A 24128-nucleotide genomic window follows, 5' to 3' on the forward strand; every position below is an offset into this window, starting at 1 on the left:
CTTGACGTGCTCCTGGTAGTGGCACTTCATGTATCCAGGGGTTTAATGGTTCAGGCTGTACATGGGATCCTCCTCCCGTGTCTTGTTTCCATGTTGTTGTGTCGCTCTAATCTGCGTTTGCACTTATTCATCTTTTTCTGATTGTTCCTTTTCGTAGAGCAGCTTTCATTGTAATGCCGATGAAACGTGCCCTTTCTTAGGCTAAACTAGGATGTTTTCAAGGTAAAAAAATGAATTCGGCAATTTAAACCATAATTATTCTCTGGTCTTCCAGAAAGACACTTATTCTCCCTGTCTGATTCCTAGGCTGCAGTCTCCCTGGGACAGGTAATGCCCTGACATTTGCATCTCTTGAGGTGGAGTTTATAGGTGGCAGGAAAAGACAGATTCCTGAGGAAGTCAGTGTCAAGTTGTGCAGGCAGATAGCTCTCACCATCTCTGTGCTCCTCAAAACCCATCCTCTGGCTGTATTGCTAGCGGTTGGACTCCTGAGCCTCCCTGCAGAGAAGGGGATGCAGAGTATGGGGGAGCTGAGGTCGTTTGACACCACAGGATGTTCGGAGAGCTGGAACTCTTCAGAAGTGAGAGTCAGTAGAGCCATTTCTGATCCTCTATGTTCTGGTTTTTTCTGCTGACTGTGGCTTGTTTGCTTCTTGCTTGCACAAGTGAGCTGAAGTGGAGTAGACTGCAAAAGGAGTATAGTCCCCGAATCGCCCACAGTAGCCCTGATGTGTCTCTTTCTCTGCGTTGCAGCCCCTTCTCTGTGGATCCCTCCATCGGGACTCTTGGGATTGGCGATGCCATGCAAGTAACAGTGGAGTTTCACCCGCTGAAGACCGGGGATCATTCCGGTTCCCTGGTAGTTCACTATGACACAGGTAAGTGCTGGGCACTGCGTGGTGCACGCTCTCTGCATCCTTCAGAACAGAGCCCTTTCTAAGCAGAATAATGTTAAACTTGCTTTACAAACTACTTCTAAAAGCTTTTCTTTCAAAACCTCTGCACGTTTCAGTGCTTAGAAGGGAGCAGATAAGGGGCAAAGGCTGAGTCTGTTCTGTGTGTCCTGTGTGGCTGTGTGCTGGTCCATCCCTGGTGTCAGCACGGTGTTCTTCACCCAACACGCCCCCCGTGACAGTCATCTACCATCATTTCCCATTGCCGCAGCCACCTTACTTCCCTCTCCAGGTGTGCCTCCCCTGTCCTTTACCTCAGGGAAAAAGTGACAAATAGTTGGTGTTTAGGGGGTTGTTAAAGTGGATCCCCTCAAGCAGGAATGAGATTTTTGGCAGGCTGTTTTTCTGGGAGTTGCTGAGTGGAGGAAGGAGGAACCTTGATTCTCCATTGCAGTGTGCACATGCAGGTGTGAAGTTTTATTCCTAGACAATGCTCTGTTTGAAGTGTAACGTGGGGAATGCATGTCTCTGTTGGACTCTCTCTAAATGCCCCCTGTCTCTTACACACCTCTGTCCCCTGTACTGCTTCTCCGTTGTCTTGCCACAGACCCTTTTTTTATGTTGCCCTCTACCCACCTACATCCCACACTTCACAGCATCAGGACTGAAGCAGCCAGGACTTGAGGGCTCTTGGGGTTTGGCAGGGAGTGCTCGCTGCCTCCCGAGATAGGTATAAAATTTATACTAGGGTACGAGAAGCCAAGCTCAGGCCACAGAAATGCTGTCAGCTTTATAAGTCACTTTAAGAGTAAGTGGGAAAAACTCAAGAAAAAGGTGTGATGTTAAAATGCCTCTGTCTGCCTTGGTTCAGCAGAGGTATCTTGGGATGCTGGTCGAGACACTTCCTCAGTTGCCTGAATGCACTTGGTGTGCCTTTTCTCTTGCCTGAAAGAGAAGTTTGTTTTGTCCCTGTTCCTGAACTTCGGTCCTGGGAAGTGTGATGTCCTCACCTGGGTGCTGCTGTGATGCTTTAGCCCAGCAACGAGCATTTTATTGTCTTGAGTTTGTAGAAGTTCTAGAAATGCTCCTATGTCTTCCAAATGGTCTTTGTAGGCTTCTGAGTTATCACAGCTTTGTTTAATATTTTTCAGTCAATGACACATTCACAGAGAATGGTTTGTGCTCACTCAGAGAAGCTCATTGGTTTGGGTAACACTTTCTTGACAGAACTACTGAAATTTCAGAGAACGACAAAAGGTGCCTCGTTTGTATGCATATAGGGAACCTATAGGATAAACTTCAGAGGGACAGATCTTTTTCTGGGTTAGATCAGGGCTAACTACACTAGAGGTTAGGGCTGTGGGGTTTATACCATGAGAAATGAAAAGTCCAAGTGAAGAATCCAGGGCCAGGATGGATCTTCACAGCTTGCTTTGAAAACCTGAGTCTTGTTCTTACTGAAACACCTGATTCCTCCATGGTTAATCTTTGCAAAAGTGATTTTCATGGATAGGCCACAGGGACCAAACTGTCTGCTGGCTCTGGGATAGGCAACCTCCCCGGAACATGGTGCAGCCACCTGGGAGATGAAGGCAGGATTCGTTCCTGCCTGTCAGTACAGCGCTGCAGTTATTTTTCAATAAACCACAGACTGAGAAGGAGAGCAAGGAATAATTAAGGGATTGTCTCTCAAACTTTGAAGCATACAAATAAGTAAAATGCTGCTGAGATTAATTGCTGAAGTGAAACCAAACATTTAATCAGTCTTAAAAGCTGCTTGTTGCAGGTGTAGTGCAGAGCAGCAGACAATGTTACCCAACCTGGCTGATTTGTCCTGCGCTAAGTCAGACTCCCTGTGACTCGCATACAAAAAGCAGCTGGGTTGCTCTTTCAGAGCCACCAACAGACTGTTTCTTATGAAACAGAGGCACTAAGAGCAAAATATCAGTGTAGGGTGTTGGGAGGCGTTTTCCTTGCTTTACTGTGTGTCTGTATTGACTTGCTCACAAGTGGCAGCAGTTCTCAGTGAATCACACTGTTGTTAGTGTGACTGACGCAGGATCAGGTGCATGTTGCGTGGGTTTAGTTTTTGCTGAACTTGAGTCAAATCTGTCCCTAGCATTGCTTAAGCAAACATGGAGCTCTTCCCTTTGCCTGCTATTTGGTTGATTAGAATTGTGTGTCCTTTAGACTGTCCTGGTTAGGAGTACAGGTGTTGTCCCCTGGATAGACTGTCTATGTGGTGGTAGTCGTGTTGCTACAAACTTTACAGGTGACTGTGAAGAAAATGTCTTTGCTGCTAAGAGCATAATGATTTACAATGAAAATTTGACCTTCACTGCTTTACATGTCCAAACTCCTCCATTTCCCCCATGTACATGGGTCTGGGTGTGAAAAATCCCAGCTCATACTCCAGCTGGGAATGTAAACGTGTCGGGATGCTGAATCCCTTTCTTCGGGAAAAATTGGTGCTGGGTTTGGCTGAACCGGCTTACTTTGGTAAATGAGGCCACCCATGCAAGGGCTTGGCAGTGTGTTAGTGTACACATGCAGGAAACTCATGAAATCCCAGCCCTGGTTGTTTACTGCTGTTTGAAGCTGAATAAGTAACTGTAGCGTGGACGTGCCAGCACCTCTGAACATCTCAGCTACCCAGAAGGATAAAGCATCCGAGAAAAGCACTGCCTTGCTGTGATAGTCATCTGTGGTTTTGTGTAGGCTTTGGAGAAAACAACCACCTTTGTAGAGCTCTGTTCTCTTTCCTTTAAGAACCCCCTGTTGACCAAGGGTCTTGTCATCTGTCTTGCAAGGCTGGCATTGCAATCAGTGGCTTCCAGGAACTTGTTTGAAAATGAAATGAAAATCCTCTTGATGTAGTCTCTGGATCAAGCCTTTTCCTTTCTCTTTTTTCTCCTTTGTAAATCCACTGAGGCATGTGGCCAGGCAGCAGGGTTTAACTGAGGTTTAGCCCTTGTTGTGCTGCATTTTCCATTCCTGAGATCACTCCAACAAGTTGCTGAGTGTTCTCAATTTGCACTGACTTCAGCCAGAATGGAGGAGGCTCAGTACTTGTCTGAGCAAACTCCCTACCTCGTTACGTACTTGAGTCGTCCCTGTATTGTGCAGGATACCAGGGTGGGAATACCGAAAACATTTTCTGGTTTTAATCTTAGTCTTGTGCCAGTGTTTACAGGGGCTCTGATGTTGCCGTGAGCAGCGTTAAGTTACTGTTGAGCTAAATTCATGGCAACAGACCGTGAGCTTCTGACGGCCACCGCTGTGTGCCACTTCCACTCCAGTCCGCAGTTGTTCATCTTCATGCACTTCTCCATTCCTTCCACACCAGGCAGATTTATAGTAGCTGCTTACAAGTGCTAAGAGGTGGGGAAATCTTCCACTTCCTAAGCAGCAGCCCCTTTTGAATCCAAAGTTCACTGTAGTGCACTAACTGATGTAATTCTTTTTTATTTGTGTTTAGTGCTGGCAGATGGTTAGAAACTTACATTGTTCTGTGAGTTTTTAAAGAAGATCTTGTTTCCCGTGTTATCCCAAGGTGTAAGCCAGACTGATGCTGTTCAAGAGGCTTCTCTAGATTTGCCTTGGGCTATCAGGCATTTAAAAACTTTGCAAAGGGATTTTTCTTTCTGCCTGTCGTAGGTGGTGAGTGCACGTTGTGCTTTTTTCCCTTCGCTTGTGAGAATTCCCGGCAGTGTGGCTGGTTTCTGTCAGACTTTTATGTTCTTGTACGTCTGCTTCAAAGTGAGTGGAGGGAGTCATATATTGTAGGCAAAAGAAGTGTAAATAGGAGTTTGTGCAATTATATGTTGTCTTTGCATCTTAATAGTAGCAGCACTGCAACAGACCGAGGACTGGTAACTAATACTTTATACAACTGATTGGTTATATGCTTTTATAGTTCAAATCACTTAGATTGATGGGTGAGTCTAGTTGGTCTCCAAAGTGTTCGTTTCTGTCAAAACAGCTAATAGGTAACAACTGTTTCCTGTCTTTGTTCCCCTCTTCTAGAACTGCTTGTAATAATGAATTTTTCTTATACTGTTTTTGACAAGGCCGTTCTGCTCCTTGCAGAGTATGGCCCCCTCTCCAGGGCCTTGTGTTTCAAGAGAGATGATCTGTCACTTTGAGGGTAGATGAAGGGGAATTAAGTTTGTGCTTCATTTGCTTGAGGTTTCTTTGCACAGCTTTGTAGCTCCACAACTCCATAACACCCCTCCGAACAAAAACCCTGCTCAGCAACCCATGGAGTTGGCTGCGTGAGCACAGACTGGGGTGTATGTACTAGGAGGGTCACTTGGAAGTTAAAAATCTCCTCTGGCTGTTTTGTTCATCCTCAGGCATGCACAGAAACAGACTTCTGCGTGACGGTGCATACCCCATTTTTAGCACATGAAAGATTTCTGGAAGAACGTGGTTTTCATCTCTTTGCAGGTCATCCTTGACCGCAGCTTGTCTACTCTCTCATCAGTGGAAATCACTGACATGTCCTGAAGTGTCATTACCGGGGGATGTGTTTCAGGGCAGAACTGACCATTCATTAGCCTCCTTTCCTTGTGGATCAATCAGCATCTGCTGAGAAGCAGAAGAGCAGCTTGAAGGGTGACTGATTTATTAGGCGGTCTATTGGGCATGTCTTTGCCAGGCAATCGGAATGGAAGTTCCTGCACTATTTTCCCCATGGCCAAAAGCAATGTTTCAGCCAGTCGGGTACCCCAGCGTATCGTTACTGTAGTAGCAATAATGATTAAAAATAGGCCGCGGCATCCTGGGTATGCGGCAGTGGTCTTTCATCATCCGACTGTTTCATCATCCTTTTCAATACATTCTGCGAAGCTCCTTCATGCTGGGCAGCACAAAGCCTCCGTGCTGGCTCCCAGATATTCCTGTGCCGGAGTATTTCATCCTGGAAGGAGGCAAACAGTTCTTCCTAAGCACAGTGCAGAGGGGGTGATGGGGAATGCTGTGGGTGCTCGGTCACAGAAGGATGCACAGCAAGAGCCTGACTGCAGAGGAGATGACTTAACGTGCAGGAGAGCTGTCTGAAGAGCCTGCAGCCTGTCCTGTGGAGCACTGCTGGCTGGTCACTGCTCTCCACCTCCCTTTTCATCCCCATCTGTTGTCTTATGGCTCCTTGCAGGGCCTCTGGGGTAGAGACCCTCTTCTTGCACTGTGCTGCGTGGGCTCAGTGGGTGCTTTGCCGAGGCCGGGGCCGTGCTGGGGACTCTGACCGTTACAGCAATACCTGTGGCCACAGTAATGACGAGGATGCTCTGAGCTTTGTTGTAGCCTGGGAATGGTTCTTTAGAAACACCTGTGTTAGCAGCAGCAGTTATTTAGTGGTGAGGTTTGTGAACGAGGTCTGGAGTAAATAACGTGATGGTTTAATGATGTCTGAAGGCAGCTCCTGAACACCACCTCGGAGGAGCACTTACAAATGACTGTCGCTGCTCTACGTTTTGCTCTAGGGCTGGAAATACAAGCGTGGGGACGGACAGACGGCCTTTCTCAGGCCGGCGGAGACTCGGTGCATCTTGTAGGTGAAGCCATTAGCTTCCCAACAGTGAAACAGCTCAGAGCAGTGCTCCTGGCTCTGATCTAGTGGTAGCTCTGTGGGAGACGCAGCAAAAACCACATGGTGGGGGGGCTGGATCAGGCTGTAGGTGACTTCTCCAGCTTTCCAGAGATCGCTTAGCCTGGTGAAGTGACTCGCTTCTCCGGCGGTGAAGTGGTAACAGAGACCTCTGCACGCTGTTTGAAAAACAAGGATATGCCGGCAGTGGAGGCAGCTGGGTATGATAGTAGCAGGAGCAAAAGAATTACTTATCATAGGTCGATATGGGGGTACAGTAACATCCTTTTGAGTGAAGAGCTCTGCTTTCATTGCTTGCTCGTATTTTCAGTGAAAAAGCAGCAGGACCTGTCTCTCTCCAGCTGCGTTCATAGAAGAGATGAGAGCAAGGCACTGTCTTCTGACAAACTGGGCAAATGAAATTACACTTGCTTTCCATGCCACCTAAATATTCCAAATTTGACTGTCATTCACTCCTAAAAAGATTTAAAATCCAAATTCAGCAGAGAGGGAGACACAGGGATAGAGGAAGAATATGTCTTGGTGAAGACAAAATGCATCAGGGTGCTGTTTTGTTTCTGTTCAGTCTAATCAATCTGGCTACCAGCTTCCTAATGTTTAGAGCAGTAATCAATGAAGGAAAGTACCAGCTGTTGAATACTAGGAAAGCACTCTTCATAAAACCTGAAATTTGTTTTGAAATCTTGTGCAAGGGTTTGCTCATCCATTCATTGAGCTATACTTTCAGGCTAAACAAAATCTGTCTTTCTGTTTAAGAACAGTTTGTACTGCTCTGAAAATTATTCCCCCTTGCACCAGGATGATCATGTGGTATTAGATGAATTCAGAAAGATGTTTTAGCTGTTCTGTAAATTCTCTGTTTGTCTGTTTCCCTGCACAACAGGAGCCCCACAGAAGATGACCCAATGCTAGATTTCTCACTTCAAGATAGTGAAAAGTTATCATGGTGTGCTCAGATACCTGTGTCCGTAGTCACGCAGATGGATGCTGGGATAAAACACAGGGGTGTGTCTGCTGTGTCAAAGAGCATCGCTCAGGAGTGCACAACCCAAAGCGTCTGCTCTACTGCTCTATAAAAAGTCTAGCTTTTAATTTCAAGTTCAGGCATTGCTTTGTTCAGGTTGCAGAGAGAAAGCTGTGTCCTGCCACCTGTAGGAAGTGTATCAAAAACGTGTAAGAATGGGAGAGTTGACAGCCTGTAATAAGACCATGTTGTGTAAATAACGATAGGACAGACACATCTAGATTCAGTAAATGTGCTTTCATGGCAGCCAGGCATCCCAAACCACACGCCATGGACATTACCCTGTCAAGTGAAATACCTAGTGCTACGTCACTGTTACAGTACAGAGGGTTTTTAAAAAAAACTTATATATTAGACAGCCAAGAGTCTTAAATGAAATGTCACATCTAATTTGACACCAAGTCATGAAGCCTGCAGCCGCCCGCGGCCGACCCTGGCAGGTCCGCTCTCTGTGTCAGCTCATCGGCCTGGCAGACAGATCCGTGGCTTCCTCCTGACTCACTGGCAGCTGTGCATGCTCTCCTGGACCCAGAGATTTGTGGGTTTATGTATTCAGAACGATGCCGAATGCTCTCTGTGGTAGAAGGTTCTCCAGCAAACCCTCCAGCCTTCAGAAGAGTCCTCGGTGCCTGCAGCCAGGAGCGCAGGGGTGGCTGCGTCCCCAGCTCCTCCCCGGGAGAGCAGCAATAGGGGATGTTTAGCAAATTGTGTAGAAACAGGCAGTGCATATGCTTTCTCCCTCGTGGGCTCTAGAGTTAGCATTTTTCTGTGCTGGAAGCTTTATTCTCATCGCTGCTTATAGCTTCTGCTGGCTTTATCTTCAAAGAATTTGTCCAGTTGCTCTCTGGATTTACAGCTGTTAGCCTCTACAGCCTCCTGTGGCAGTGTGTTCCAAAGGAAGGAATACTCCCGGAAAAAGTACTACCACTTTTGTGTAATTTCTGACTAATAACATTATTTCAGGCCCTCAGGTTCCTGTTTTATGACAAATAGTGACCAATTTTTCCTTATTCACGTTTCCCAGGCCATTCATGCTTTTACAAACCTCTCCCATCTATCTTCCATATGATTTCTAGGATGAGGAGTCCTATTCAATCTTCTTATAAAAGCTGCTTCATACTTTTCATTGTTCCTTCTGCCCTTCTCTATTTAGCTTCAAAGGCTTCAGCTTGTTTTTTGAGATCAGAACTATACCCAGTATTTCAGGACGCATGTGGCCATGGGTTTAGACAGTGAGACGATGATAGTTTTCGTGGTGTTTATTTTGCAGTAGTTTGTCATCTTGATCGTTGTAGAGCGCTGGCTCGTGTTTCCATAAACCCGAGCTCGAAGCACTGTGCATGTCTCCCATTTCTTGGCTCCTGGCTCCTTTGCTTGCCAATATATGCCAAGGACTCAGTGGAGGGAGAGGCAATGCTTATAAAGCGTACCCACCTCTGTAACCCTCCTGAACGTCAGTTATTTTTGTATGCCAATTGTCCATTATAGAAAGCAGATTGTCCAGTCTTTGTAAACATTGCTGCTGTCCTCGCAATGTAACTCATCTCTGGCCACAAATCCCTACCACTCCAGACTCCCTTAAGAGCAGAGAAATTGAGGCTATACAGGCATGAAGGCTGAATTCTCTGTGTGTGGAGATGAGTGAATAACTCTAGAGATCTACTGTTGTAAGGGTGAGTCTTGCTTCATTCCCCAGTGCCCCCCCAAAAGAGGGGGCTCGTTTTTTTTTTTTTTTCCCCTGGAATGAATGTGATTCTGCAGTGTTGTGTCTGGCTTAGGATTTCAGGAGTCCACCCAGCACACATCCAGCTCTCTCCCTGTGTTGTTGCACGGTAGCCGTTTAAAGGCAGGTCCATTCTCTGGCTGCCTTGCTGTGACCTGTGCAGTGAGGAGGAGGCTCTGCCTTTGCAGAGGGATGCTCTCCAGGCTATGGCCGGGTTGCTGCACTTGTCCGTTGGGGCTGGCTCTGAGGCTTTAAGCACCACTCCACAGAAATGCCGTTTCTAGAGAGCATGTCTGATGTTTGCTGTTTGCATCTCACCTGGGAAACACTTGCCTGCAAGAGGAAGAGTGGGCTTGGTACTGAAGTTTGAGCTCATTTGACTGCCAGGAGTTACTTGACTGGGAAGAATGAAGGTTTGAAAGCTCTGGAAATGAGGGAGCCTGTGGTGGGAGTCTGTTCGGGAGGGTGACGTGCTGGCAGGTACTCCAGCAAGGCTCCAGTCGTTAGTCAGTTGATGTGCACAGCCCGGGACACTCCCGTCTTCAGCTGGGTCTGAGGTGGAAAGCAAAGATGCCCTCGCTCTGGTCGTTGAATGGCTTGGGAAGACGCAGCGTAGACTTGCAGACTCAGGCATAAGCAACAGGGTCCCGGCTGAGGAAATGGGCTTGCAGGACTGTAATGGGCAGGTTGGGGTGTACCATGCCCCATCAGTCTCGTTTTGACATGTCTTCACAAACCCACAGCAAGTGAGGGCACTGCTTCTGCAACACAGCGAAGCTCTCTTCTGTGTCCCATCCTGCCCTGGGCTGTCACTTGTTCCTCTGAACCTCCCTTTCCTGCCCGCGTGCCCCCAGGCATCTTTGCTTGTCAGCAACAAGGGGTCAGGAGAGACACAACACTGGGCAAGCCCTGACTGAGGTGGGACTCCTCAGAGTCCCCCGAATGACTTGGATGCAGAATTCCCTGTGACTTGATTGGGATGGCAACCCAAAGGCCACCTGAGCACATCTGAAAAATCTCACTGTAAATACTGTGACCTTGGGGATAAATCTCTACAAACACACCCAGAAATAAGGTGCTGACGGTGGTGCCCAGGACACCCTCATTCTGTACACGGGCAGCTGTCAGGATGTGATAAATGTGCTGATCTGTGGAACTGCTAATACAGGTAAAAGCTGTAACAATTTCTTCTGTTACTGGTGGCTTGCTTTGTTCCTCGTACTTCCATCAGCAAGTGAGATGAGCAAAGACTCCCCTATGCTTTTTTTCCAGGTGAAGATATTCACACAAGCCTTTATGGAGCAGCTGTAGATGTCAACATCGGGCTGGCCAGGAGCTCCCTGACAGTTGAGAAGACTTATCTCACGCTGTCAAACCACAGATCTGTGGTCATCCACAATCGGAGTGAAATCATAGTCCACTTCCAGTGGAAGGCTTTTGTTACTCAGGAAGAGGAAGATTATCAGAAGCTGAGGTTTGTTTGAAAGATTCATTTCAGTAAGATACACTGCTCAAGGGTAAAACTAACATATGGCCTCAAGGGGTGTTGGTGCACTGAATGGTTTAGGACAAGTAAACCATCTACGGCATCAGGTTACGTGTCCCTGGAGCTCAGTGCCTCCCATTCCAGCTCCATCTGTACTCCGGCTGAGGATGGTGTTTTGGGGAGGAAAGGCTGATTGCAATGACTGGATTTCCTCAGAGAGCAAATTTGCTTTGTGGGAGCACCAAACCACTGAGGTCCAGAGACCCCTGGCTATGGAGGGTCCATGAGGCTGAGGAGAGTGTCAGCACTCGTTACCTGGGACTGCACTGAGTAGCAGCACTTGACATAGCTGCAGGTAGCATAACTGTTACGATATTCACTGCAGCTTCTTCCACTCCAGCTTTGATAAGGTGGCAGGCTCCTTCTCCAGTAATGTGCAGGTAAAGTACTTCGTTGGCCCAGCAAGTTGAGGCCATCCTGCTGTAGGATGTTGAATTGCCTTGCACTGTCTCGGTTTCCAGCACAACGAGGTATTTCTACCCTTCCTCAGAGACTGGGGAGAATTCAGAGGTGAAGGGTTCTGCAGGGAAGGTAGGGCAGCACAGGACAGAGCGCATTTGGGCTGCAGCAGCCTGTGTCTTCATGGTGCTGAGAGATGGGGCAGGTTCTTCAAACGGTGTCTGTGGTGAAGCTTTGAAATTCCCCTTTCAGGCAGCAGAGAAACACTTATAGCCCGGGGAGATGAACTGGAAATGACACTTAAAAGTTTGGGTGATTAAGGGAACCCTTGTGGGACTTTTCAGACTTGCATGGATGTAGGTGTATAGGAGTTAGCTCATAGCTGATCAGGAAACTGCCTTAAACTGGAGCACTTTCTAAGGGCTTCTGAGCCAATAAAGATCAACATAATTAGGTCAAAAATGCCTTGAAGGCCAAAACTAGTTTTCCACTGTTCTCTATTTTTAATTACACAGTGTGTGACTTCCATGCAAGCTCAGTGCGTTAAGAGAAAATCTCATTACCTTCTCTGGGCACTTGCCTGGACCATTCCTTTACCGCTCTCTTCTCACCTGCCTGTCTCAGATTGGACCCTGAGTGATCCTCTTTCCCCTCAGAGGCAACCAGATTTCCCCACAGTTCACTTCAACCTGATTCTTTTCCAATTACATCTGATCTCATGCCAGATTATGTCCTAGAGTCTGATCAGGATGTTTTTTTCCTCCTACTTGCAATCTCAGGGATGGTCATAGCTCCAAGGCCACTGTCCTGCTGTCAGAGAAGCTTTTGAGATCTCAGAGCAGAGAGGACTTTTTCCATGAGAGGAGGCAGTGCAGGACCCTGCTCTGGGCTGTGACCCCAGAAGACCTGGATCATTAGAAGGTCTATCCAGGGGTTTGCTCTGTCTCCCTCCTGCAGGACTTTCTGGGATGTAATGGTGGAATTATTGTCCGTTGATGGAGGTTGAGTTGAGGGTTGCTCATCGGTGGCTGGAAGCCCTCCTCACGCGCAGCGCTGTAGGTCAGCCATGGAGAAACATTTCCCACTGCACTCCAGGGGGAGCGAGCCAAAGCAAGTTGTTTTGGCTCTGGTGCCAGCCTTTGTCCGAGGCTCTGTCTGTGTACAGCTAGTAACGTCCATGACCGTATTTCCTTTTGAACTGTATTTGAATTTAGGTGGGTGATGATTGCTATCCTGTTTGTACTACATTGCCTCGATCTGCTACACGTGGAGCCTTCCACTCATCCCCCCAGAGTTGTCACCTGCTGGTTCTTCATGGCCAGGGACTGGAGCGTGCAGAGGGGACAGCGATATGCCAGCTAGGAAGCAACTGCTCTGTAGCCGTGCTCCCTTATCTCTTGGTTGTGATCTTTAAACACTAGAATGATTCCTGCTACAGATACCGAGTAAGGGAGAGATTAACTGCGTCAAAGCCCTACAGAGATGGCCAAAAAGAGGAAAAAGATAAGGTGGTTCAAGGCTAGACGTAAGGGTTTGGATTCAGAGATGCTGGTCCAGACTTCTTTAGTGGGTGATGCTAGGCAAAGTCCCTGCCCCTCTCAGGGCCTCTGTTTCCATGCATATAAAGCCATTGGTTTCACCAAAGTGGTGCAATGCCTGAATTCATTGGTTTGCTTTTACAGTGCTCTGGGATCCTCTGGTGGAAGGCAGTATAGGGCACAGAGAGCACATTTAGCTTGCTTATCCCTGCAGGTCCAAAGGGGAAGAAAAGAGTGATGCCAGTAGCCTGCAGCTGAAACCCAGCTGCGTCTCCCCTTGCCAGTGAAGCCCTGCAGTGGGTGCTCCTTCATCTTGATCTGCCTCCCCCAAGCAGCTCTGTGGTAGGAAAAGCCAGTTGGGGTTGTTGGTGGATTCTCCATCAGTTGTGGCAGAGACTTTGAGCCGGGAGGCTCTCGAGGGCTGCTGGCTTTCAGAAACCTCTTCTGAGCTTGTAAGCATGGAGTAAAACTACGTGCCGTGCCAGCGAACAGCGAGTGATAATCTGATCTGTGTGGGACCCCGCGGCTTGGGGTCAGCCCCTTGCTGAGCTGCTGCTGTTCCTCCCCGAGCGCTTTGCTGCCCCTGCGCTCACACGAGTCTCTGCAAATATTTTGCTCATTAAATTATCTGCTTGGTTTGTCTCTCCCCATGGCTGCAGGCTGCAGAGGCAGAAAGAGGACGAGATGGATCGTTGTCTGAGGGAGTGCAAGGGGGAGCCCGCTCTCCGAGAACGCCTTTCCCTTCTCTCCCGCCCCTTCCAGAACCAGCGGGCAAAGGCGCAAGGAGACTCCATGCTTTTCTCCGACGATGTGTTCACCCTTGAGCCGCTGGTAAGCGATAGCTGAGAACCTCCCTTCCTTCTCCTCCCTGGCTGTGGTCACTTGGCAGGTCCCTGCATCAGCTGGCTTGATGTGCCGAGAGAAAACACCAGGTTTCTAGTGAGGCTGCGAGTTTGTTGCAAAAAGCATTTCTGTGGGCTCCTGACAGAGCGAGAGGCTGCCTAAAGCTGAGCTCTGCTGCAAGGGCACTTCATAAGTGTCCTTACACTGTTGAGAGCTATCGGTAATTATGAGTAAGGGCACAGCTTACACGTAGCGTATGGGGATTAACAAAGGATATCAGAGCACTCTCAGTTCACATATTGACCTGAGAAATGAAATGGTCCTCTGTGGAAAGGAGGCCAAATTCAACCCAAGTTTGATCACAGACATACCAATCTCTTCACATAACCTGGATGGATACCACGGCTGAATCTCCCTTCCAGTGTCATCTGTGAGCCTGGACACAAGGCTGGCAGGTTTAAACGGACTTTTTGAGTTTCATTGCACATAGGTACAGAAATTTTTTTGCTTTTTCTGTTTATGCAAGCAAAACCCCATATCCTTCAATCAGCCAGAGCCCTGGTTCTGAGTATTTGGATGGTCTGAGATGAAGAATGCCCACTGTCCGAGCAATGCAAAATCCCTTTTCATCTTGGAGTAAATCCTAGGATAATCTCAACCTCTTCTTCCTTTTAAAATAGGTGAAACTATTTTTTTTTTTTTTTCAAGGAAGGGGATCATCTTCTCTTCTCAGTTACTCCTATATCCCATATAAGGCTGAGAGCCACCAATGTTGGCACAGCTGCAGTTTGTTGTTTGTTGTTGCAAATCTGCACCTCAGCTGGGGAACCAAGCTGTTCCCCATCCAGATGAGAGGCTACTGCAGAGCACTTTGGTTTTTGGTGGAAGGCACCATCTCCAGTGGGAGCCGTGGTCCACCCCACGGCTCTCTGTGGGTTCAGTTATTTATGGAAAGAGGCAGCTGTTGGCTTTGGCACTGCCTTTCTCCTAAGTGCCCTGAGCTGACAGGATGCACTTTGAGTGCCATTTTAGTACTTCTTTTGCCAGCTCTGCCTTTTGTTTCTTTGACTGCTTTGAGCAGTGATTTCCTTCCATTGCCTTCCCCCTCTGCAAAGCAAAGCAGGTGATTTGGCCAGCAGTTGGTGGTGCCCGGCTTTTCAAGATCAGCTTTTTCTTACTCAGACTGGCGGAGATCTAGCAGATTCTCATTATTTAGGGGCTGAGGGAGAAATAGGATCTGCATGTATTTACGGTTGGGCTCTTGCAGAGAGACCACTTGTGTAGCTGTGAGTCACGGTGTGCCATCCCCTCCCGTATCACCTTGCTTTATGCTGTAGCAAAGCCAGGGTACGACAGCTGGAGTGGTTGTGCTGTACCATCATACATCCACCATCTGTATTTTATGCCACCTGCCAGTTGCAGCCTGTCTGAGGCCAGAAGTGTTTCAGCCAGAAGTGTTGCAATACCATGTTCACAGCACTGCATAGTTTTACATCTGTCCTGGTTACCATCCGTGGTGGTTCTCCATGCTCTGACTCAACTGCCATCCTATAGAGAACACGTAGCCCAGGCAGACCGCTGGCTCCTGAGGTGCTACTGGAGTGTGAGCCAGTTTGGTTGCTTCGTTATAGCCCTAATTTAACAAAACGCCTCTACCAGATGCCAGTAAAGGTAGGAGACTTATAAAGTTTTTTTGCAGCTGCTTCCAAACTCCCATAAATTTTGTTGATAAGTGTTGCTTGTTCCCCGCTCTTCACTGATGCTCTAAATAAAGGCTACAGGGCTGTGGTTGAAAACAAGAAATGTGACGTTTGAAGATAAATGGTTTGCTGTCTCCTTCTGTTTCAGGAGGGAGATATCTGGCCAAATTCCTCAGCTGAAATTAATGTGATCTTTAGACCCCGAGAAGCCAGAGTCTATCAACAAACGGTCTACTGTGACATCTCAGGTACGGCTCCTTTCTCCTGCTTCTGTTGCCCACAGTGGAGGCGCAAGTAGTCTTGCAGCCCCCTCGGTTCTCGTGTAGTTGGTAGGAAGGGTCAGTGGTCAGCAGGGTGCTGGCATGTGCCCACTGTCCCTGCGGTTTCCAGGTGGTCTCCTGTCCAAGGCCAGCCCTCAGGATGTGTGGCTACAAGCCTGGATCACCGATCGCAGAACAGCCAAGGCAGTGAAGGGATAAGTTTTCATGCCGTGGGTTTGCCAGCATTTGCTCTGCTGCCAGGTGCCTGTAGAGGCCAAAGAGCTACAGTGGCCAGGATTCAGGCACTTGAGGCTGCTCCAGTGGGTCAGAGCATCCTTCAGACAAAGATCCCACACTGTCATCTTAGCAGGCTTACAGAAGAAAATGAGCATCTTAGAGTTTAGCTATAAGCCTTGCAGTCTCAGTTCCTTTGCATCAAGGGGTGTGTGTATTAGCAGTATGTTTATGGCTTCTCTGACCTCAGCAGTGAGGTTTTCCATAACTGTTCAGCGTGCTTCAGGTAAGGTGTCTTTACAAAGCTGAGCTCTCGGTATCATGGTGGGCATAGGTGAGTGCTTCTCTCTGGAGATCACAAAGCCCTGTCTTATTTAGGTGCCGCTGCAGGAGGGGAGCCCCAGAGCCCTGGGCACGGAGCTGTGTGTCAGGCACGGGCAGTGGCTGAGATGCTCCGCCTGCTCGAGGCAGCTCTCAGACGCGCATGCCGCCGTTAGCAGGGAGCTTCGCCTTGCCTGGGCTCGTACTTCTTGGCTCCTGTGCTCTTGTCTCCGATTGCGTCAGTATAGATGGTGTATTTTTATCTTCAGTTCTGTTTCACGAGCTTTGTGCCTTCACTGAATGGATTTCAGAGCTCATCCTAAGCACATGGGAAGAAATTCAGAGACTGTGTTTTAAACTCAGCATCGCTTTTTCAGGGTGCAAACTGATGGCTAAATGAGAAACCAGCCCGAGGGGTTGGTTAGAAATTAGAAGCCAGCCCCAAGGCATATCTCTTGAGGGCAGGGAAGAGTCCTGTATCTCCTCCTGGAGCACCTAGAGCTGGTCCCATCCAGCCCAGAGTCAGCGACTAGCACTGAGGCAGCCTGGACAGTCCAGGATAACAGAGGGAATTACTGTACTGAAGTGGAAATCTCTCCCCAGGCCGCGAGACCAGGCTGCCCCTGCGCATCAAAGGGGAAGGCATAGGGCCTCGGCTCCGCTTCAGCTTTGAGCAGCTGGACATCGGGAAGGTTTTTGTTGGATTAGAGCACAGCTATGAGGTGAGCAGTCGGGATTCTGAGGGGCTGGGGGGGATCCTGATGGCTCCCAGGGCAGCAGTGAGCCTCGTGGACCTGTGGGATTTCTGGCAACTCGGGTCGTTGTGAGCAGGGAGTATTTGACATACTAGTCAAATCTGGGGGCTTTCCCAGAATCTGGATACTTCTGATGGGATCTGAAAGGTGCATATGTTGCTTGTGAAGTCTTAATCCCTGCTTTTTGGCAACCTTCCTTGGAGATCAGCTGGGAGGCTTCATGTGAAAAAATACCCCCTTGACACATGAAAGCAACACTGGGACAAAAAGATAAATATTCAGAGGCTTTTGTTTCAGCCCTGGATGCAATGCACCTTTGCACCCGGGCTGTTAAAAAGCAGCTGGAACAAATTTACTGTGTTTGAACTCCAGTCCACTGCAGCCAGTTTTCGGTTAAGCGCGTGCTGCCGGTTCCTGGGAGTTGGAGGAAAGCTGTCCAGCCTCTGGCTCAGAGCTGTGTCCTGCAACGGAACTGGGAGTGCTTTCCCTTGCTGACCAGTCTCTCGCCACTCTTCAGATTTGCTGCATCTCTATGAAGAGCAAAGCATTTCTGGAAATGAAGCAAAGGAATTTTCTACATATTTGCCTCCCCCTGCCAATGGTGTCTTCTGCAAAAAAATAAGATAGGGCAACTGAAAGAGGTAGAAAATGAGGCAATACTTTCAAAAGCTTGACTGTGGCAGGGAAGGACACATTAAGGTGTTTTCTTACCAAAATATTGTGCTCTCTATGCATTTGTAATGGTGATACTTTATTGATTATCATTTTATTATTTTCATGACTTGAGAAAATGTGACTAAGTAGATGATACTGTTAGTGCTGTACTAAGCAGCTAGACTGGAGGTAAACCTCAGCTCAGCGTTGGATCCCTAAGTGCAATTTGTCACCAAGGGGTAAAAGACAAGAGAGGAGAGAGTAGTTTTCAGGTTACCCTTGCAGATCTTGAATACATGAATATTTTTAACAGCAGCTGCAAAATTAAAAAATAAGGGACATCTCTCTGCTTCTGTCTCAATTTTTCTACCAGGTTTTACAAGGACAAAAATTAGGGAAAAGAAATCCAAAGCAGATAGTTAAGTCCATGGAAATGGCAGGATATCACCCCGCAGCAATCAGAAACTTTACCGCTTTGCTTCGGGTGGGTTTGTTGGTGCCTGACAGCGTGCTGGTACTCGCAGCAGCTGTGGGCATTTCTCGCCCAACGTGAGAAGAGCTGACTCTCAACAAGTGCTGCGGGATTGTGTCACTTGATCGAGGCAGTAGATCTCTCAAGTGTTCAACAAAATACGGCTTAGTTCTAAATTTGCAGTTTATTCTGGTAACGGTAAAGTCTTAGATGGTGGCTGTGAATATTTAGGAAAGAGAAATTCTTTGGAATAGATGGAGCTGCTGTGCACCGCACGCTCATCCTTTCCTGACACGTCTGTTTGAGCAAAGACTAAGAAAGTATCCCATTAACGAAAAAATAAGAAAACTAAATTACATGCCATAGCAGAGTTGGGGAGTGCTTCTGAAGTTGGTTATAGTGCTGCCCTGAGGTGTCTTCTACATGCAGTAAACTTGTTGGCTGCAATGTGTTCTGCCCTCGGCAGGATCGGACTCGTCGGGAGCAGAATCAGTTGTGTGATGATTCACTAGTAATGCTGCAACTGCCCTTCCTTGCTCTTAGGGACAGGTCTGAATCGACTTGGTGATGCTGAGCAGCTCCTCTGCACTGCACGTCGAAGTGGGCTGCTCTGTGTCAGTGGCATAAACCCCGAGTGACTGTTTCTATGAAGCTGTCACTGCTTTGTATGAAAAACCCAAAGGCAGAACTTGTCCTGTTGCATTTTCTTTGGCTTCTGCCAAGCAGCAGCACACAGCATCTTCTGCTTTTTACAGACGTTAATTGCTTAATCAGAAGACAAATCATCCTTCTGTAAGAAAGGAAGATTCCTTATGTATTTCCATTTTGCTTTCTTGCTGCTGCAGGTGGTCCTGTTTAACAAAGGAGCCATCGATGCTGTCTTCAACTTGGTCCCTCCGGCTACAGCTCTGGGCTCCTGCTTCACCTTCCTCCCCCAGGAGGGCATCATTTTGCCGGACGGGCTGCAAGTCATCCGGATCTCCTTCAGTTCCACCATCCTGGGGGAGTTCACAGAAGAATTCAGGTTCAGTGTGAACGGATCCCCTGAGCCTGTGACCTTGACTATCAGGTGAGGAGGGTTATAGGAGCTTGGTGGGCACATCTGTAGCTGTCTCTGGGTAATCGTCTCCCACCTACCTCATTTTAGGATGAAACAGAGAAAAAAAGGTGTTGTCTAAGGTCTTAGCCTTGGCTCGGATCCCAGCATCCCCACGCTAAGAGCCAAGGCTTTTTAACCTGACTCCAGTTTGAACCTTGCAGTTGCAGCAGCAAATGAAGTATAATTGTCTGTGAGAGGAAATCATAGAATTGTAGAATAGTTTGTGTTGGAAGGGACCTTTAAAGGTCATCTAGTCCAACCCCTCTGCAATGCGCAGGGACGTCATCGACTCGATCAGGTTGTTCAGAGGTCCGTCCAACCTGACCTTGGATGTTTCCAGGGATGGGGCATCTACCTGTCTCACCACCCTCACTGTAAAACATTTTTTCCTTTCTATCTAGTCTGAATCTTCCCTCTTTAAGTTTAAAACCATTACCCCTTGTCTTATTATGACAGGTCCTACTAAAAATCCAGTTCAAATCTTTCTTATAAGCCCCCCTGAAGTACTGAAAGGCCACAGTAAGGTCTCCCCGGAGCCTTCTCTTCTCCAGGCTGAACAACCCCAACTCTCTCGGCCTGTTCTCACAGGAAAGGTGTTCCATCCCTCTGATCATTCTTGTGGCCTCCTCTGGACCCGCTCCAACAGGTCCATGTCTTTCGTGTGCTGAGGACCCCAGAGCTGGACACAGCACTGCAGGGGGGGGTCTCACCAGAGTGGAGTAGAGGGGCAGGATCAGCTCCCTCGACCTGCTGCCACCTGTGACCATGCCTCCTGTGCTCTCAATACCCAGTTTAACTTTCAAAGTCTTGGGTTCCTCTGGGAAGGAGCTTTGCCTTCATGGTTGAGGCGGGTGGCTCTGTGACTTTCCAGGATGCTGTTTGCACAGAATTTGGCAGCAGCAGGTTCTCACACGTCTCTGTGTGAGGGCCCCAGGGCTTTAAGTGACTACCCATGCTGGAAAACAGTTTGACTGGAGGTGGTACAGGAAAGGTGCGGAGATGCCTGCTGCCCAGTCCGGGTACCCAGGAGCTGGAGTGACTCCTTCCTACAGGTAGCTCATTCGCCCTTGGGCCACCGCAGACAGCGGGATGGCATCAGCTTTGGGCGGTAGATGGTCTGGGCCACTCCCCCTGAACACACAGCAAGGCCAGCAGGGCTTTGGGGATGGGCCAGCCTGGGTGACTGCAGCCAGAGGCAGTGTTTTTAAAACCCTCTGTTAATAATCCATCCCAAATGGGTACCAGCAGCCTCAGCATCACCTCTCATGCTCATGGGTTGGGACAAGCTGTCCTCTTGTGCAGCCAGCGCTGTGGTACCTCCTCTCTGCAGCCAGAGCAGTGCTGACGCGGGAGACGGGGAGCTCTGCGGCAGGTGCTGTCACACGGACTCGGGCATCATCCCGTGGGCTGGTGCCACGGCAAAAGATAATAATCCTCACCAAGCAAAGGGGAGAAGGGGGAAAAAAAGCTGATGACAGGAGAGGCAAAGCTCACTTCTCAGGACCGCAGCAGCATGCAAACTTGTCCCAGCTGGTCTTTAACGACGGGCTGGTGGGATGACGTGGTGTAGGCAGGAAGGCTGGTGCTGGGTGCTCTGGAGCTGTGGGGCTGCCTGTGCCTCCTCAGCAACCAGCTTCCTGGGCTGCTGCTGCTGGGAGGCACTAGACAAAAGCAGTAAAGCAATGGGAGGAATCTGTGGTCGACTTTACCAATAAGGTGAGGGAAATGGATAAAAAAGAACAAAAAGGATATTACTTTGCAAGAGAAGAGTGGTGAGTAGGTCTGTTGACCTCAGTAGAGAAACAATTACGTTGGCTTTGTGTTTGGAGGGAAAGTGCTGCTTTTTTTGGAAATCAAGAGGGAACATTTCACAATCATCTGTCCCTCCCCCAAATCGGTCACGGGGTGTTATTGCATGAGCAGCTTTCTCCTTGAGCAAGGGCAGGTTTTGCTGGTAAGGCTGCACTTATCACAGGTAGAATACAGTACTGCTTGGACAGTGCCCGCTGCCTCTGCCCCGCAGTGGCCTTGCTCCTGGGGAAGGAAGGAAGGAGCTGTCGGAGGGATGGTTGTGTTTTGGCTTCCCCACAGCCAAATGAAGTGGTCCTTTTTTCCCCAGTGATGCCCTGGCTCCCAGTGCCCAGCATGCCCTCCCCTTCTCTGTGGCCACTCTCTGCCCTGTTTGGCCAGCACCCCCTGGGCTCAGTGCAGACCTTCTGTCTCAGTGAAAGAGGATTGCTGGTCCTTTTTTATTTATTTCTTCCCCATCCTCATACTCCTCCTCCCTGGATGGTGGCTTCTGTGCAGCCCATCTGATGGCACCCCAGCACACCTGCCCACTCCCATGCAGCTGTCCCTCAGCAGCAATTCCCATTGCAGTCCTCTCCTCCCTGAGATGGCATCTGCCTCCTTGAGCTCTGTCTTGCCTTTTTCAAGGATCCCTCTCCAGCCCTTCTGTCATTCTCCAGCCCCACAGCTCAAGCTGTTTGTTTTCAAATGCCCTTGAGATGTCCACCCACCAGCTCCAGCTGAGCCTCCCTCTTCGGAAGCTTTTGTGCACTGGATTTTGTCCTCCATGGAGAAAAGCTTCTGGCTCTTTTGAACGGAGGCGAGCTGGCTGGTGGGACACTGGGCTGTAAAGGAAGGAACGGGGATGAGAGTTCAAGCAGTTCCTCTCCCGCCTTGTGTTATCCTTCCTACTTTGCCAGGACCCTGATCTCCCTTCACGCATGCATTACTTAATGCTACTGTAAAACACAGTTGTTGCCAAAACCACTGCCTTTTCCCTCATTCTCTTGCAAGCTGTACTGTTATCAGCTCTGGGTTGGCTCCTTGCCTGAGCCTTCTGGGCAGTCATTCCAGTTTAACTTCCTAGAGCACAGATTCGGTGCACTCAGCAGAAATGGCAGTCATTTCCCCACTTGCCTGGCAAGGCTCATCCTTGGCAGTTTCCTGGTGTCATCCCCAGTCGTGGCTGGTTTGGAGGTAGTTTTCCATCGTCTCCTGGCAAATGCTGTGACAGAAAGCGTGTCTGCTCCCTTTGCTCTGTCTAGAGTAAGCTGTTAGGGCTTGGGAGGTCAAGTCTGGTTATGTGAGGTACCTGAAGAAGGAACTTCACCATCAGCAGGGATTTGGTACCTGGCGCATTCTTAGGAGCTGATTCAGCTGCAAGAATCGAGAAGTAGTGTTGGATGGAAACTCCTGAAAGTCAGTTTTTGAGTGCTCTTTGACTGTGCAGTCAGAAGGTGCCAAGACCATAGGTGACTATTATTACTTGGAAACCAACCTTACGAGGTGCTGGATGCTTGTTTCTTTGGTGTTTGGAAAGGGATGCTGGAAATGGGACAGCACGGATGGACGCAGGTCCCTCCTGCGGGATGCTGGGGTCTGTTCATGTGCAGAACATGTGGATAATGACAGTGTCAGTCCTGTGAATAAAATGAGAAGGCACTATTCACTGTGGCCCTTGATTTTTAACTGAGGCAGAGCTGACATTGATTGTCATCAACCATGAAGTCAATTAATGAATGTTGTGCAGCTTCAAGTACTGATTTCAGTGGATGTGAGTGAGTTTTGGAGTTTGGAGCCTGTCTGCTGAGTTTAAGGATGGGCGAGGTGGTGTGGTGGGTTCGGGACACCCGTGTTCGGCGGTTTAAGACTGTTGCTCTTGGATGTGTCAGCTGGTGCACTGGTGACAAGCTGATACTTCCCTCCAAGATTCAGCTGTCCGCTGTGTAGAACTGTTGCTGCTCTTCTCAATGGATGTTTGGGGCTCCCCTGGATTCATGCCTCAAAGTCCTGCATGTGTAATGATTGTGTGGATCAGGTCTTCTGAGAAAGGTGTTCATATACGCCATGGAAACACCAGTTCCAGCTAAGAAATACCAAAGCAGGGAACCTGTGGCTGGGAAGGCTAGTTACAATGAGTCCCCTTTTGTGTGGACACCTCTGTCCATCACATTACGGGTGGGGAAACCGAGGCACAGAGCCATCCCTTGTTCAGGGACCTTCATGGGGCCAGCAGCAGCGTGGGGGCACACCCTGCCGTGGTGCCCTGAGCCTCAGCAGCAGCTGTTGGCTGCTGACCACTTTGCTTTGGCTGCCTGCTGTCCACATGGGTGCTGTGCTGAGCACAGGGGTGACAGGTTGATTTGAAACCCACCGTGGTTCCGAGAGCAGCTTTTACCCACCCGAGCGGTAAGGAAAGCTGAACGCTTTGCCATTCTCTCTAACTGAGCCAACGCCTCCTCTGCCCGTCTTTGTCCTTGCAGGGGCTGTGTCATTGGACCGACTTTTCATTTCGACGTCCCTGCCCTCCACTTCGGAGATGTCTCCTTTGGTGAGTGTGCCCTGGGCTTGGGCCGTGGGTTGAGAGCTCTGTGAATTACCAAAATGGACCACTTTAAAATAAGATCATCTGTCACTTGTGTTCCTCCATAGCAGCCTTCAGGGTGTTAAAGCCAGGGCTGCTGGTTGCTTAGGCGGTCTTGTGCCATCGTGAGATCAAATAGGACCAAAGGAATAGAAAGTCAGTATTTTCTGGTGTCCTCGTAGTCTGTTCAGCCCCAATCTCCCAATCCTTGGCAGCAGAGTGACTGTGAAATTCCTTGTCCCAGAAGGGCCCAGGGGACGGGACTGCAGCAGAAGGGAGTTTAAGCCACATACTGGCCTGTAGCTGCTCTGGGTAAATGTTCCTGTTGCAAGGCAAGGATACCATTTACCTGCCTGACCTTTAGTGCGAGATGTTAATTAACGCTGTGAGGGCCCGTCGTCGTCACCCACCAGGTAACATGCCCAAGCAGTAGCTCTGAATCAGGCACTGATGTCCTCGGACCATGGGCTCCTCCTTCCCCACCACAAGCCCAGCTCTGCTGACAGAGCCAGGGGCTGACCATCCAGAGCGTCTCCATTGAAATGCAGATTCTGGTTCTCCATCTCAGTCTCACAAAAGGCTTTTTACTGAGATGATCTGCAGTTTAAAGGTGAAATCAATTGTGGATTGGTTGAAGGGCCATTATCATTCTGTGCCCAGGATGCCTCTGTGTTTTCAAGCTGTTCA

At 48.8% G+C, this 24128-nt stretch overlaps 1 protein-coding gene and 1 long non-coding RNA gene across 2 annotated transcripts in view; one reads left to right on the forward strand and one right to left on the reverse strand.

Annotated features, from left to right (window-relative positions):
* Positions 1-24128, reverse strand: part of LOC141935867 (uncharacterized) — a 432617-nt gene that overhangs the window by 355949 nt on the left and 52540 nt on the right. The gene's annotated exons all lie outside the window — the stretch shown is intronic.
* LOC141935861 (hydrocephalus-inducing protein homolog) overlaps positions 1-24128 on the forward strand; it is a 90243-nt gene that overhangs the window by 17725 nt on the left and 48390 nt on the right. Inside the window, exons 6-12 of the mRNA XM_074852507.1 lie at positions 754-878; positions 10521-10681; positions 12615-12638; positions 14912-14921; positions 16693-16811; positions 18816-19039; positions 23341-23408. Coding sequence (XP_074708608.1) covers positions 754-878; positions 10521-10681; positions 12615-12638; positions 14912-14921; positions 16693-16811; positions 18816-19039; positions 23341-23408 — 731 coding nt within the window. The remainder of the gene's footprint in view (positions 1-753; positions 879-10520; positions 10682-12614; positions 12639-14911; positions 14922-16692; positions 16812-18815; positions 19040-23340; positions 23409-24128) is intronic.

The sequence above is a fragment of the Strix uralensis genome, chromosome 29 (assembly GCF_047716275.1).
Source record: "Strix uralensis isolate ZFMK-TIS-50842 chromosome 29, bStrUra1, whole genome shotgun sequence".
Lineage (NCBI taxonomy): Eukaryota > Metazoa > Chordata > Aves > Strigiformes > Strigidae > Strix > Strix uralensis.